A 13,953-nucleotide genomic window follows, 5' to 3' on the forward strand; every position below is an offset into this window, starting at 1 on the left:
CCCGGCAGGGAAACTGGCCCAGTCCCTGGCTGCTCCTGTCCAAAGTACTCCACTTACTTATTACGGGAATATCGCCAGAGACTCCAGGGCCAGGGAGCGGGACGCTACGGGGAATTCATTGCTCTCTGCGTGCTGGGAACATTAAGTGGGAAGGCAGAGCAGGGGGGTATGGCAGCGGCTCAGCTCTGCCTCTTCCCCATCACAGCCCCTGACAGCCAATCACTCCTGCCATGGGTTTTGGGATCCTTCCCACAGGACTGTCGTTAACCCTTGTGAGAACAGGAGGAGCGTTGTGCTGAGACAAACTGCCCTCAGGCTGCTCCTGTCCCCCACAGCCCTGTCACCACTCACACCTCACATGTACATCCTCCAGGCACAAAACTCCCTCTCCATCCTCCCTCGATCCCTACACCCATCTGTGACACTGCCCAGCGGACCCAAACCATCTCCTCTGCTGCTCCCCAGCTGCCCAGCACTGTAGGGTCTGCTGCTGTGACCATGCCCATCCCTAAAACCCTGTCTGTCTTCCCCAGGGAAGAGTGTGAATCCCTGCACTTGGTACAAAGCACAAACTCCTCTCAGTAAATCAGTGCTGCCGTTGGGATCCCCTGGCTGGAGGGCACTGCCATCCTAAACCAGCCACAGGGAAAGCTGCTGAAACGAGAGGTCTGAGCCCAAATTCAGCATCAAATCCCAAAACTGGAACAGAAGGCATTGCACGAGCTCTGTGTCCCAGCTGTCAAGTCGTGTCCCCTCTAAGGGCTGGCACACAGGTCCGGGAGGTGGGCAGGGAACATCCCAGGGCAGCACCAGCCTCCTTGCTTTGCTGCAGGAATGGCAGGCAGGACACAGGGCAGTGCTGGCAGCCTCACAGCAGCACTGCCCAGCCCGGGGAGATGGGCCAGGGTACCCGGGTTCGCTAATTAACCCCGAGGCAATGCCCTGCCCACACTGCAAAGCCCCTCAACAGAGCTGCCTCCACCTCTCCCGGCAGGAGGCTGAGCCGTGCCTTGCCAGAGTGTCTTCGAAGGAGAAGGCTATCAGCTCCAAACAGCCGAGACCTTTAGCTCAAATCCATTAATCCTCTTTATTAAACCCGGGTCACCTCTGAGTCCTGGCAAATTAACCAGCATCTCCCCACTGCAAGTACACCAAGAGGAAACGCGCTGTACAGCGCCTGTAATTTTCATGGACCAGGGCTCTGAGGTCAGAGGGCTTCCCGGGCTCCAGTCTCTGCCTTTGTCAATTTAAAAGGGAACATCGGCTTGAGCTTGTATAAATTACGGGAGAGGCAGAGCAGGGGCCCAGGGTGCTCGCAGAGCACTCTGCCAGCTCCAGCTGTGCCACTGTCCCCTCTCCTGCCTGGGGACAGGAGCAGGGGACAGCAAGGCCACCAGCACCGAGTCTCCTGGGGGAAAAAGGGGGCTGGGGATATCCTCCAAACAGCTGGGCAGGCAGGGCACCACGCTTGGCATCCTCCAAGGCTACCTTGGCCACATGCCTTCTTACTGCCTCTGATAAATGGCACATCCCTGGTGCCAGCCCAGCTGGGGAGCAGCAGAAAGGGAGACTGGAAGGGATTTGCTCCAGCTCAGAAGTGGGTGGAAAATTGCTCCCTTGTTGCTTGAAATTTCACAATTTGAAGTATCTCCCCCTTTCTGCTCTGTCCTGTTAGAGCCACTCTACTCTGAGTGCTCACCAAGCCAGCACCAAAGCCAGAGTGGCTCTGGTTCTGAACAGCCAAGGACATTTAGCTGGGCTGGGGAAGACCTGGGGCCAAATCACTTATAAAAACTAATTATGCACCCACTAGAAGAGCTACAAAGGAGAAAGCCAGCCCAGCCTGGCCTGAGGAAGAAGAACTCTGTGTGGGCTGAGGGATAAGGGCAGCACAGGGACCAGAGGTCACAGCACAGGGACCCAGGTCACAGCACTCCCTTCCTCAGATGGGTCTTCTCCTGCTCCTAGAAACAGCATCCTCAAGATAAACAAGCTTCCCAGAGCCAAGCAAAGAGTGCTCCTGCACCCTGTGAGTGAAGATAGAAAAAAAAAAAACACACATTTTTCATGGGAAAAAAAAAAAAAGTGGGAAAATTTCCAAGAGGCTCCATAAGAGCTCTAAGTGTCACATCTATTCCCCTAAGACAACTCCACACCTGGCACTTCCCAGCATATTCTCTATCTGTAGCTTTACCACGGGGTTATAAATCCACTGGCTTTGGCTGAAGGTGCTGTGGTTTTACACCAGCCTAAGCCAGCAGAGACTGAGCTGGGGAACCATGATCCAAAGGCCGGGATGTTTGCCCTTAACTCGGTCCAACAGCACAAAAGGTTTTCAACCTGGGCTTGAGATACAGGTAGGATTAACACACAGCACCTCCAATCTCCCAGGCATCAGCTTGTATCACAGCTTTCGTTTTTTATTAAAAACATCACTTCTTGCTGTATTTAATCACAGCAAGGTCATTTCAGTGACAGTTGTCAGCATCCTGGCCAAGGAGCCAGAGGAGCAGAGCCCTGGCCTGCTGGCCAGATAAAAGGAGGAGATGCTGGGTTTCATTTCCTTGTTTTCAATTGAGAGGTGCCCACCTCGGTGTGCAGATTAAGGTGTGGGTGGGCCAGTGTCAGCCCCCCACGGGCAGAGATGGGAAGCTGCCGCTTGCTCTGCTCATCAGGAGCCCCGAGGAGAGAAATTGCATAGTTCTCCCTGCGGCCCTCTGCCCACCTCGAACCAATTTCTGCTCCTTTTAATTCAATTCAGCTCCTCCTGACCCTGGCTGGCTGGAGTTGCAGAGTTTCTCTCAACAGATAGCACCAATTACAGAGGTGTGAAAATGGAAGGCTTTCAATTCGGAGAACAAACCCAAGAAACTGGGACTTTATTGAACTGAGAATCAGGGGGTGGGGAAGGGGGAGCAGGCAGGAGCATGGGCTCAGCAGTGTTACCTGTGCTCTCTCTAAAAACCAAATTCTGGGGCTGATCCCTCCAGGAGTGAAGGCATCCCCAGGGGCTGGGGTGAAAAATGCCAGGAGAGGTGCAGGTTTAGTTGTGCAGAGCTGATGGCACCTGGAGATGAGGGATGTGGAACCCATCCCTGGCACGCTGCCTCCCTTGTTAGTGGCTGTGTGTGCATGTGCATTCCCCACCGGGCTGATTCCAGACCCTCGGAATCACATCTGACACATCTGACACAAACCCACTTTGCTCCCCCACAGCAGATCCTGGCTGGATTGACTCTGCAGCATCTGCAGCTCAGTCCAGCCATGAGGCACAGCAGCACCTCCCTCCACACCACTCTCGCTGTGGCACCACTTTCTGTCCTCCCACAAAGCCAAGAACTGTGGGTCAAGCCTCTGGAAACACGAGTGGCAGCATGAGCCTGGTCAGATCTGGGTAGGAGGGCTCTGGCAGGATGGTGGAGCTGCCTGACAGCCTCAGCAGCAAGATCAGCACATGGACTGACTTTATAAAAACTGCACAGTACAGCTTGTGATGATCAGAGAGTCCCCAGACAAAAGCAGGAATGTTCAGTCCATGGGAAAGAGGCAGGGATAAGCACTTCCCTGAGCTGAGCTCTTTGCCCAACATGCCCTGATGCTAAAAAAAAAAAAAAAAAAAAAAAAAAAAAAAAAAAAAAAAGCTGAAGAAGGAAGTCCTAGATATCCAGGAGAGAAAATGGGGTTACTCTTATGAGAAGCAGAACCACTGAGTAGGGTCCCCATCTCTGGATACTTCCAGGTACCTCACGGGCTGTAAGGATGCAAAAAAGCCTCCCCCAGACCTGAAAATTCCCCTCTCCTGCCCTGTCTCCACCCATCTGGTCAGACCATCAGCACAATGCCCTGTGCCAGCCAAACCCAGGGGCTCCCTTTAATGCAGACACTGGAGACTTCTCCAGATTTCTCCCCATCCCTGGAGATGTTCAAAGCCAGGCAACCTGGCCTAGAGAAAGATGTCCCTTCCCATGGCAAGGATGTGCTATGAGATGATCTTTAAGGTCCCTTCCAACCCAATCCATTCTGTGATTCTGTGATTCCCTGCCTCGATGAGAAAAACCTCTCATGGCAAAGCTCAGCCTCCCAGGCCAGCACTGAAAGAGCAAGGGGGTCATCTCAGTCTGAATTTTGAGCAACTGCCTGTCTGGCTGGCACATCTGAGCAGGCTCAGCATCTCCACTTGGAATCCCAGAACTGGGGTGGGGGCCACCAAAACAAAGCAGTGGCTCATTCCTGCCTCTGTCCCAAGAGTTGCACGACTCAGAGCAGCTCAGAGTGTGGTTTCCAAGCCAGTGCACGGCACCTCCTGTGCCTGCAGCCAAGCTGTGACCGCGGCTCCTCCAGCACTGCCCATAAATCCTGAGCCCGGTAAACAGCGGAATTACGGCGCCCCGCCATTGCTTAGCTGCCTTTGACACTAATTGCTCTGCGGAGTGTGTGCAACTGGCAACACCTTATTAAAAGTGAAATATATTATACTGTCCACTTAGTGCGACTTTATAAAGATAAAGTGTCCCGAGGATACGGAGAGGTTGGCAAAGGCGGCGGCTCCCGGCCTCGGAGCGGCCGGCGGATGCTGCAGCGCAGGCAGGGCAGGCATGGACAGGACAAATGGGAGCTCTCCGTGAAATTCCAAAGAGCATTTCCCTCTGGAGACCAAGGGCTGAGTGAAGAGTGTGCTTGAGAATTTCTCCTCTGTTCATCTCCTCCTTTCAGCTCTGGGATCATTACTCTCAGACCTCATGGGGAAGACAGGAAAAGATGCAACGTGAAAGGGCAAGGGGATCAATCACCTGCTGCCCTCCTGCCAGCCTGGAGAGGAGCAGAGGGTGCCTCTCAACTCACAAAGTCAGCCTGATCATCAATGCACATTTTCCTACTTCCAGACATCGCTGGCTGAACTGTGGTGCAGACTCTCCTGCCAGGACACAAACTGGGGCATCCAAGTGCAGGTCTGAGAGGCTGGTGATGCTCCAGCTCCCTGCCAGCCCAGTACAGGGATTTTAGCACCCAATATATCGATCCTGCACCTTTTCTCCTGTGTTTCTCAAAGCAGGAAACTGAACCCCACTGTTTCACAAGGAAAAACGCACTTCAGAATTGGAGCTACAGCAAGGACACGTCTCTTAACACATGTCTCTGCACATGCCTTGGGCAAGTCATTTTCCCTCTTTATTCCTTGGCTCCCCTGTCTACAAAAACAGGTACAATGAAATTTCTTTTCTCCGTGAAGTATTTTAAGATCTACTGGAAACAATCACTGTGTGAGAGTGAGACCTGATATCACCGAGTTTCAGTAATAAACGTTTTGATCCAGGCCCCCCGGCCTTGTCTCACCAGGTAATTTTGGAAGAATTTTCGGGTTTATTTTGAATTGATGGGCTATTTCTGGTTGGGAGCACGACAGACAGGAGGAAGGCAGACACAGGGGTGCTGTCAAAGGCACTTCTGCAGCCTGCAGAGCTCACAAAGAAGTGGTGAGCAGAGAGGGCATAGAAAACCCATCCATGTGGGGTAAAAATCAGCTTCTGAGGACTTCTTCGCAGTAAAATTGAGATATTCCCAGGCACATCACAAAAGTCATTATGTCTACATCCCTCCTGTACTGTGGAGAGTACAGATAATATTATTTATCACTTATTGGTCATCTCCCTTGTGGCAGAGAGGAGAGGCCCACCTCTGACAGTCCATGTGGTGCAGAAACACACCCTGCATCTTTCTTTGATTCCTGAAGGAAACGGCATGTCCTCAGCAATGGATTTGAAATATCCAGAGTGTTTGGTTCAACAAGTTCAAATCCAAGCAAGATCAATACCTTCTCACTCCTGAGGTACCAGCAGGTAATTGGGTATCGTGCAGTGATGAGTAACCTAGTTTGCTCAGACACTGCAAACTTTAATCTTCATCCATTCCTGGTACATAGAATAGCGAGGGAGGAACAGATCAAAGGAGAACAGATCAAATTCAGCTGCATTTGGACCCAGATTGCAGAAAAAAGGACTCATTCTTAAGCAAAATGGCTCGGGCTTCTGAGGTTCAGCACCTTGAGAGATTTGAGTACAACACAAGGCAGAGAAGTTTCCACTTCTCCGCTGCAGCCACCTGTGACCCCAGTGCCACCTGACCCCTCAGCTTGGACCAGAGCCCTCTCCAAACTCACACACAACATCTGACCACCTCAGCCTCTCCAAATATCTATGACTCCCAGCCTAGCCCTCTCCCCTTTTCCCATTTCCAGCCCTGCAATGCCCGTGGCACCAGGGGTGCAGGCAAGGAGAAGCTGCTCCAGCTTTCCCAGCAAGAAGGTCCTACCTTGCTGTAGGGAATGCCCACCTCTGCCATGGAAAGGAGAAGTGCCAAGGTAGACTTATGGGCAGAGCGAGACAGAAAATCACCAGGGGCAGCAGAACGACCTATTTGACAGATTTCCCTGCCGATCAAAGCTAACTTTGCTGAGAGCTTTTGACATCTGATTAATTACGTGGCGCTGGCTGGCCTGAACATCCCGAATTTCCGGCAGCCCTCGCTTTTCCTCCTTGGCAGCCAAACCCAATCCCCTGGTGCCAGCACAGGAGGGGATGGCAGGAGGTGGCTTTGCCAAAAGTCCTGGCCCATCTCTGGGAGGAAGGAGATAAGGAGGGCGAGGGATGGCCAGGGACAGAGCCCCTTTGTCTGAGGTGCTTTTTGTCACGGGGAGATAGGAGGAGGCTGCCGTGCGCTGACATTTCGGTGACCAAATTAAAATGCACCACCACAGAGACTAAATGTCATTAGCCTCATTAGAAGTGATCGCATTAAAATAAACAACCAAAAGAAAGGAAAAAAAAAATTAAAGTGGAAATTAGCCAGCGCCATTAAAATAAAATAAATAAATGGGGAGATCCTTTGAGGACTGTGCAGCCAATGTCAATGGAGCAGTGAGGGAAGGGGCATGGTGGGAGCAGCCAGCATCTCCATGGGCTCTGCTGCCACCCTGGACTGTGATGAGACAAGTCCACTGCTGGTGTGGCCCCAAATGGAGCTGCCCCTTTGGGAGAAGTCTATGGGGTCTAAGCCTTTGGGGTCTTTGGAGCTTCCAGACAGTTCCAGGCTGGCTTTAAGGACCTCAACGTCCATTTCCCCTGGGGCTGGTGCTGCAGGCACTGCTGTGCCAGCACCTCTGCATCCCGAGGGATTCACCCCGTGTGCTGCTCTAACAGGAAGGAGGATTTTTTTAGCAGCATCCAGGTTTTTCTCGGATACTTCCCAGTCAATTATTGGCCAACACCAACCACATTTGGCTGATGCTCTGTGACAGGACTGCCACACGAGGTGGAAGGCTTGGTGAAAGAAGTGCCACTTCGTCCTTGTAGAGAGAGGAATTTTTCCTCTAACCCCTCTTGCTATGCAAACATCATTTCCTTTGGGGCGGGAGAAGTCATCAGAAGGCCCTTGCAAGATCTTGCTTATGACAGAGCAGATTTGAAAGCCCAGAGATCTCCTTCCCCCTCCTTCCCTTCTGTCAAAAATTATAATCATCATTTTCCAGCTTGCTGAACAATCAAAGTGTGGCCTATATTCGCTGGAGCTCCTTCCACATGCTGCATGCATAGCAACAAGTCCAGGAAACAAAAGCCAGAAGTAAACACTTTGGAGAGAGGAGGCTAAGGGCTGGCAAGGGGACAGCAGGGGGACACTGCTCGGAAAACAGTTGGGGCACAGCCTGGCTCAGCCCAGTCTCACCAGTTTGGAGCTGCTCTAAGGGCCAAAGCCCCATGTGAAGACCTCTTCTTCCATCCCCTGCAAGAATCATGGGAATATACATTCCTGGGAAGCTTGATTAGTGGAAAAGGCAGGACCAGAAAGAAGCCCAAATCCTCCTGCTGCAGGGTCAGCTGGTCCTTGTGTGGCTGAGGAGCCAGGAGGCTCATGGGGTGAACCATGTAGGACAAAGCCATGTGGAGCACAGGTAACCCCAGCTGCCCTCCCGGGAATGCCATATTCCCTGGAAAACCCCACGAGTGCACCAGCTCTGCTCACCAGTGCGGACATCCCCCATGGCCTGGCTGTCCAGGCAGTCTGAGCTGATGAGATCCAGCCCTGGCATCCCATCCTGAAGTGCAGAGCTCAGGGAAGCTTTCCTGGGCTAGCCCTTGCCTGCACTTTGCAGCCTGCTTCAGTCTCCAGAGCAGTCAATCCAGCACTTTTCACTAGCGCTGAATTCACAGAAAAGTAAACCTAAAAATATCTCCTCTTTTTCCCCCTTCCTTGCCTCATCTCACACGTGTCCCTGGTGCACATGACTCTGCCGCACAGGCAACAGGTTCAGCTTCCCAAAAGCAGCTCCTCCCCAGGGGGTGCCTCTCAACACTGATGGGGTCCTGCAGTACCTGAGCATCCCAAATCACTGCCCTCAGCTACCCCACACTGTCTGAACCTAAGCTGGGACTAGAGAGAGAATTCCCCCAGCTCCAACTCAGCCAGACCCCACACCTGGGCTCGCTGTCCATCCTTTCACAAGGGTGACACCTCCCCTGCCACTCCCATCAGAAAAAACTCCTTGCCTGGTCACTCACAGAGGATGGAAACACAATCCCAGGGCTTTCGAGAAGCAGGCAGGAAAGTGTTTCTTCTCTCTAAGGATGAAACGAAGAGGAGCTCCCTGGAAAAACCCACCCACGGAGCAGCAAGTGTCAAAGCCACCTCTGTTATGTGCTGTTGCCGCATTGGTAATTATAAGTACCGTGCCTTCATTAGGGAAAGATGACTGGGAGGCAAGGAGATTTGCAGCAAAGCTGTTATTATTTTTAAGTTTAAACAAAAAGGAGGAGTGTGACAGCTGAAATCACTCCCCATCCTGCACATGCCAGCAGCTGAGAGCATCTCAGGGGATGCTCAGAAGGTAAGAAGGGTTCAGGATCAGTGCCCAGCTTTGCCTAACTGGGGAGGGGAAAGGCAGGGCTGCAAAGCTGAGGGTGACCCCAGGGTCATGAAGGAGATTACAAATAAAAGCCAACAACTTTTCCTCTATCCCCACCTGACTGCAGCAGAAGGATCCTCCTGGGTATCCTGTTTCCCCCCAAACCTTTTGGGGCTCATCACAGCCCCCTGACAGCCCCACTCAGCGACTTTGGTTTCTTACCAAGCAAAGCAGAAACTCAGAATTTAATATTCAAGTATAAAATATGAACACAGCTGTTTATGCAGCTCAAAATTCACCATAACCAAATATTCAAGCCTTTGGAGAAGATTTTCAAAGGCACCAGTTAAGGCACAGAGCTCCCATCGGTGCCTTTGAAACATCTCTCCCTTTTCAGTTTTTCACAGGGATTCGCACCAGCAAAAGCTCCTCCACCCGGCCGTCTGCAACCACGGAATGCACAAAGGAGACGCTGTCAAAGAGAAGCTGCTGGAAAACGCAAAGCAAGGTTCAGCACTTTGGGGCATCCTGAAAGGCAGCTGCCAGAGCCACCGGCCCCAAAACCCACAGCCCCCAGGGCAAATTGCTCTGCACTGGGGGGATTTGCACGGAGCAAGAGCTGTGTGTGCCTCCTCTCCTGTCATGCTCCCTCCCCACATGGTTTGGAAATGACAGCGAGTGCTGCTCCTCCCCAGCAGAATTAAAACATCCTCTAAGAGGCCAACACCAAGCTTCTCCCTGTACTGGGAGCCAGGAGATGGAGAATTCACCCTCTGACAGGGAAACTACAGGCCAAGCCTCAGGGACAGGCAGAGGAAGACCAAACACTATTTTTTGGGGCTCACACCCCATCCTGCTGGGACATCTTCCCCAGCTTCCCTGACTCCTGGAAGACTGATGGTTGCAGTGCCTTATGCACACCTATCCCCAGCCTTTGGGAGAGCACAGAAAATCCCTTTAAGCCCCTCTTGCTCATATTGAAATGACACTAAAGCAGAACTAATGTGCTCCAGGTACTTATTCTCAGGCTTAGTCGCAGGGATCAGCAGCCAGCCACCAGCCCGGCATCCCCCACTGGAGAGAGGTGACAGTGATGTCACAGGCAGTGGGAAAAGCATGCTCCTGCAGCAGGGACCCCTTCAGGAAGGGATGGGAAGGTTTTTGAATGCCTGCAATGTCTATTTTGTAAATTTAGATGGGTTTTACAACCACCACCAACGCCAGGCTGCCCCAGTAAGGATGAAGTAACACACAGCTCCCGGGAGGATGCAAAAAGCAGGTCCTGGGTGCCAGCGTGACAGGGGAGCACTGGGGGACACCCCAAGCTCTACAAGCTTCACCTTGATCCTGGTGCCCTGGAGCAGTGAAAAACGGGATTGTCCATCTCCCCCTGTACTGCCAGATTTTCTGACCACTGTCATGACAAGTAATTTCCCCCAGCCTGCAGAGGCAGCGATATAAATGTCTGAAGAAGCTGATGAGCATTGATTTTTGCCACCTGTAGAGCCATGATGTCACCCTGTAACTGCAGCTCAGACAAATAGACTCCCCCTGCCCCAAATTCATTCTCCATCACAGCCCATCCTCATCTCAAAACAGCAGCACCCACAATGCCCAGCAGTTCAAAGAATTTGCCAACAGCTTGACAATTAAATTACCCACTCACCTCCCTATCCTGCAGTGCTGGACTCATTAAAATCCTTCAGCATCCTTCCCACCTCAGAGAGCAACCCATGTCCAAGAACACACCTCCCCCAAGGCTCCAGATGACAACAGCATTAAGCCTTCGAAATTATTTTAGATAGGAACTTGTCTTACAAAGAAATAAAAAGCTGCAGAGTAAGAAGCTCTCCATGACCAGAGGGGTCAGGGTTTCATTATTGCATTAACCTTTCGTGTCTTTAGATTCCATGAGAGTAAATTGGCAACGAGATGACACAAGACCCAATGGGAAAAATGCATCTTTCCTAACAAAAATAAGAGGAGGGGGAAAGGATAGAGGTGGGAGCAGGAGAAAGAGGAAAAAACTGGCAAATAAGCTATTACAGCTAATAATAACTTTGCGATGCTATTTTCTGCAGGAGCTTTCAAGTTGTGATGTTTCCCTTCACTCTAATTACACCTTCTAAAAGCAGGTTCCCTTCTCACTTTAACCACCCCGTGTGAAACTCCCGCAGGATTCGGATAAAAACGGAAAGGGAAAGAGTTTGCACTTCAGAAACAGCCTCTGCATATTCCAGGGGAGCGTCACCTGCATAAAACCCTTGGGATTATGCCTGCAAATAATAAACAGCCAAAAAAAAAAAAAAAAGCTTTGGGAAGGTGCAAGCTCCAAAGGACAGCAGGGACCATTCACCTTCCCTCTGCCATCCGTGACTTTGCCAACATGACTCGTGTTCCAGCCCACGGCAGTGAAACCATGACTGAAATCACTGCTGGGACAGGTTGGGCAGGGAGGGAAAACATCCAACCTCTGCAAGCCAGTCACAAATAGAAAGGATTGGAGATGTTCAAATCCAGGGCAGGAAGGCAAAGCACCGAGCAGCCCAGACTATTTCCCTTCCTTTGATGCAGAAAGGTTTGGCTTGATGGATTAAGGGCTGAGCCCAGCCAGGCAAAGTCCTGGGCTGGTTTAGCTCAGGGGACATCCAAAGCCAGAGCAGATATTGCTGCTTAATAGAAATAAGAAGGCAAAGCTACAACTGCATAAGTGCAGATCATGAAGCCTCTCCCAAGTTTCCAGGGGCTCAAACGCAGGGATCTTTTCATTCTCTGGCACACACAGAGGCCAGAGCCAGCCCAGGCCTTGGCTTGGTCTTGGCCCAAACATCCTGAGGAAACTGCAGCAAGGCACTGGTAAACTGCAAATGTGCCCTGTCAGGTTTCTGCCAGCTCCTGCAGCTTGAGGACATCTCGATGACAGCCCATCAAGTGTCACACGTCCTCCCATTTGGCCCACACAGCTGCTTGCATCCATTTCTCTGCAATTCCAACCCACAGAACCTCATCCAGCAAGAGAAGAGGGTGAAAGAGCCAAAGCTCTACTCAGGGCAGCCTTGCTGAGGCACGCCTGCCCCCACACCAGGCACATCCACCCTGTCCTGCTGAAGACCTATTTAAAAAAAAAACCAACCTTTTATATGCACAAAGTCAGGCAGCTCACACAGCCATGGCTCCCTCGTGCTCACGTGCTAAACTACAGATGCACCATTTTGGTTTCTGGTGCTGCTGAGGAGCTCGAGGCTCTGCTCTCAAGGGTTCTCCAGCACTGCTCCCCAGCAGCCAAAGCTCAGCCCAGGGGACAGTGCTGACCCTAATGCTGATGCACATCCCAGACCCCTGCCATCCCACAGAGGGGTACCCAACCCATTCCTGGGGGTCTTGTACCCACTGATCGGCTCAGTTTGCACCGTGACAGCTCCACAGGACCCCAGGATGTGGCTGGTCCCATGGCACAAGCAAGTTTTAACGCAAGAATCCTCGTGTTCAGTGCTGCTGAACGGAGCTGTTCTCCAGCTGTGGCACGAGTAACCTCTCCCCTGCCAGCCTCACCCTCCTGCCACACACCAACCCTGCACAGCAAAGCGCTGGAACTGAGCCCCGGGAAGCTGCTGAAATCACAGCCGTGCCTCTCCCTGCCCTCCCGAGTCCAACACGATTCTTCCTGGCAGTCATGAAAAACGCAGGCTGGGTTAAGATCCGATCCGAGCCTCGACACACAAGGATGATAATCATCCCAGCTGCTAAAAGTGCACATCATCATCAAAAATACGCCTGTGACTTCCTCCCCACGGCGCTCAGCCCTGCCGTCCATCCCCATCACCCTCGCTGGATGCAGCGCTCGCTGCCCCGCCAGCACCAGCGCGGAGCCAGCGCTGGGTCCAAACCCAGCATCTCCCCCTGGCAAGCCGTGGGGACGAGGCCAGCCCACATTTCGGGAGCCCCCGCTCAGTTCACGGAGGTTGCGGCACCGGCACGGCCTCCCCGAGCGCCTGGATTGAGGAGGGGGGTTCATTTTCACTTTGGGAGAGAGGGGAAGGCACCGAGTTTGCCTGGCAGGAACCAGGGAAGCACGGATGAAAGGAGCACAGGGAATAGCATGACAGCTCTTAGAAGAGGGAGGACACAGCCGGTGCCCAACTCTGAAGGGGAAAAACTGCATGAGTCCATCATTTCGAGGACAGATCCTGCCCGGGGATCCTCGGGGGCTGCTGAGCGATCCCGGCCGGCTCCCACTGCAGGTGTCGGCACCGCTCAGGTACGGGCGGCTCGGTGCCCACCTGGAGGTCCAGCACGGCTCGGGAGCCCCTCACTGGGAGCACTGGGCTATCCCCCGCTGCACAGCAACTCGCTGCCTGCCTGCATGTGCGCGTTCGTGCGCAATGTGCGCTGAGCCCGAGTCCCCTGCGCTCGGATCTCCCACCCTGCCAGCCCCTGCCCTCCCATCCGCTGGAGAAAAAGCTTTCTGGGCTACCTGGGATGAAGAGCAGGGCAGTGGTGGCCGTGAAGACGATCCAGCAGGCAGGATGGTACATCTTGGAGCTGCGGTAGGCGAGCGGCTGCTTTGCTTGCTGCTTGCTGCTGCCGCCGCTGCTTTTCGTCTGCGCTGAATTCTGAGCAGGTTTAAATCCAATGTTTGCAGAGGGAGGGAGACGGAGTTAGCGAGCTGGAGAGAGGGGGAGAGACGGGAGCAGGCGGTCAGGGTGTCTGATCTCCCCTTGCACACGCACACACACTCGCACACAACTGGCAGAAGGAGCCCCAGGCTCCGTGCGTGCACCGGGAGCGCAGACCTCCTACCGGGCACCCATTGGTTCAGGATGCTGACTGACACACGCACACCCGCTCTCCTGCGGGTTTCACTCCGCAACCAGGGAGTTAAATGCAGGCATCGACCCCTCGAGCATCCCTCCCGGCACCAGCTGGTGCTCGGGATGGAGGGAGCAGCTCTGGGATGGAGGGAGCAGCTCTGGAATGCAGGAAGCAGCTCTGGGACGGAGAGAGGAGCAGTCCCGGAATGCAAGGAGCAGCTCTGGGGTGCAAGGAGCAGCTCTGGG

General features: G+C 53.0%; 1 protein-coding gene across 2 annotated transcripts in view; it reads right to left on the reverse strand.

Annotated features, from left to right (window-relative positions):
* Positions 1-13,687, reverse strand: part of LOC106857483 (opioid-binding protein/cell adhesion molecule homolog) — a 291,834-nt gene extending 278,147 nt beyond the window's left edge. For both annotated transcript variants that reach the window (XM_014883595.2, XM_088178005.1), the window contains exon 1: positions 13,371-13,687. In XM_014883595.2, coding sequence (XP_014739081.1) covers positions 13,371-13,431 — 61 coding nt within the window. In that variant the 5' untranslated portion in view covers positions 13,432-13,687. The remainder of the gene's footprint in view (positions 1-13,370) is intronic.
* Between the last annotated feature and the right edge of the window lie 266 nt (positions 13,688-13,953).

Source organism: Sturnus vulgaris, chromosome 23 (genome assembly GCF_052056855.1).
Source record: "Sturnus vulgaris isolate bStuVul1 chromosome 23, bStuVul1.hap1, whole genome shotgun sequence".
In the NCBI taxonomy this organism is placed as follows: Eukaryota; Metazoa; Chordata; class Aves; order Passeriformes; family Sturnidae; genus Sturnus; species Sturnus vulgaris.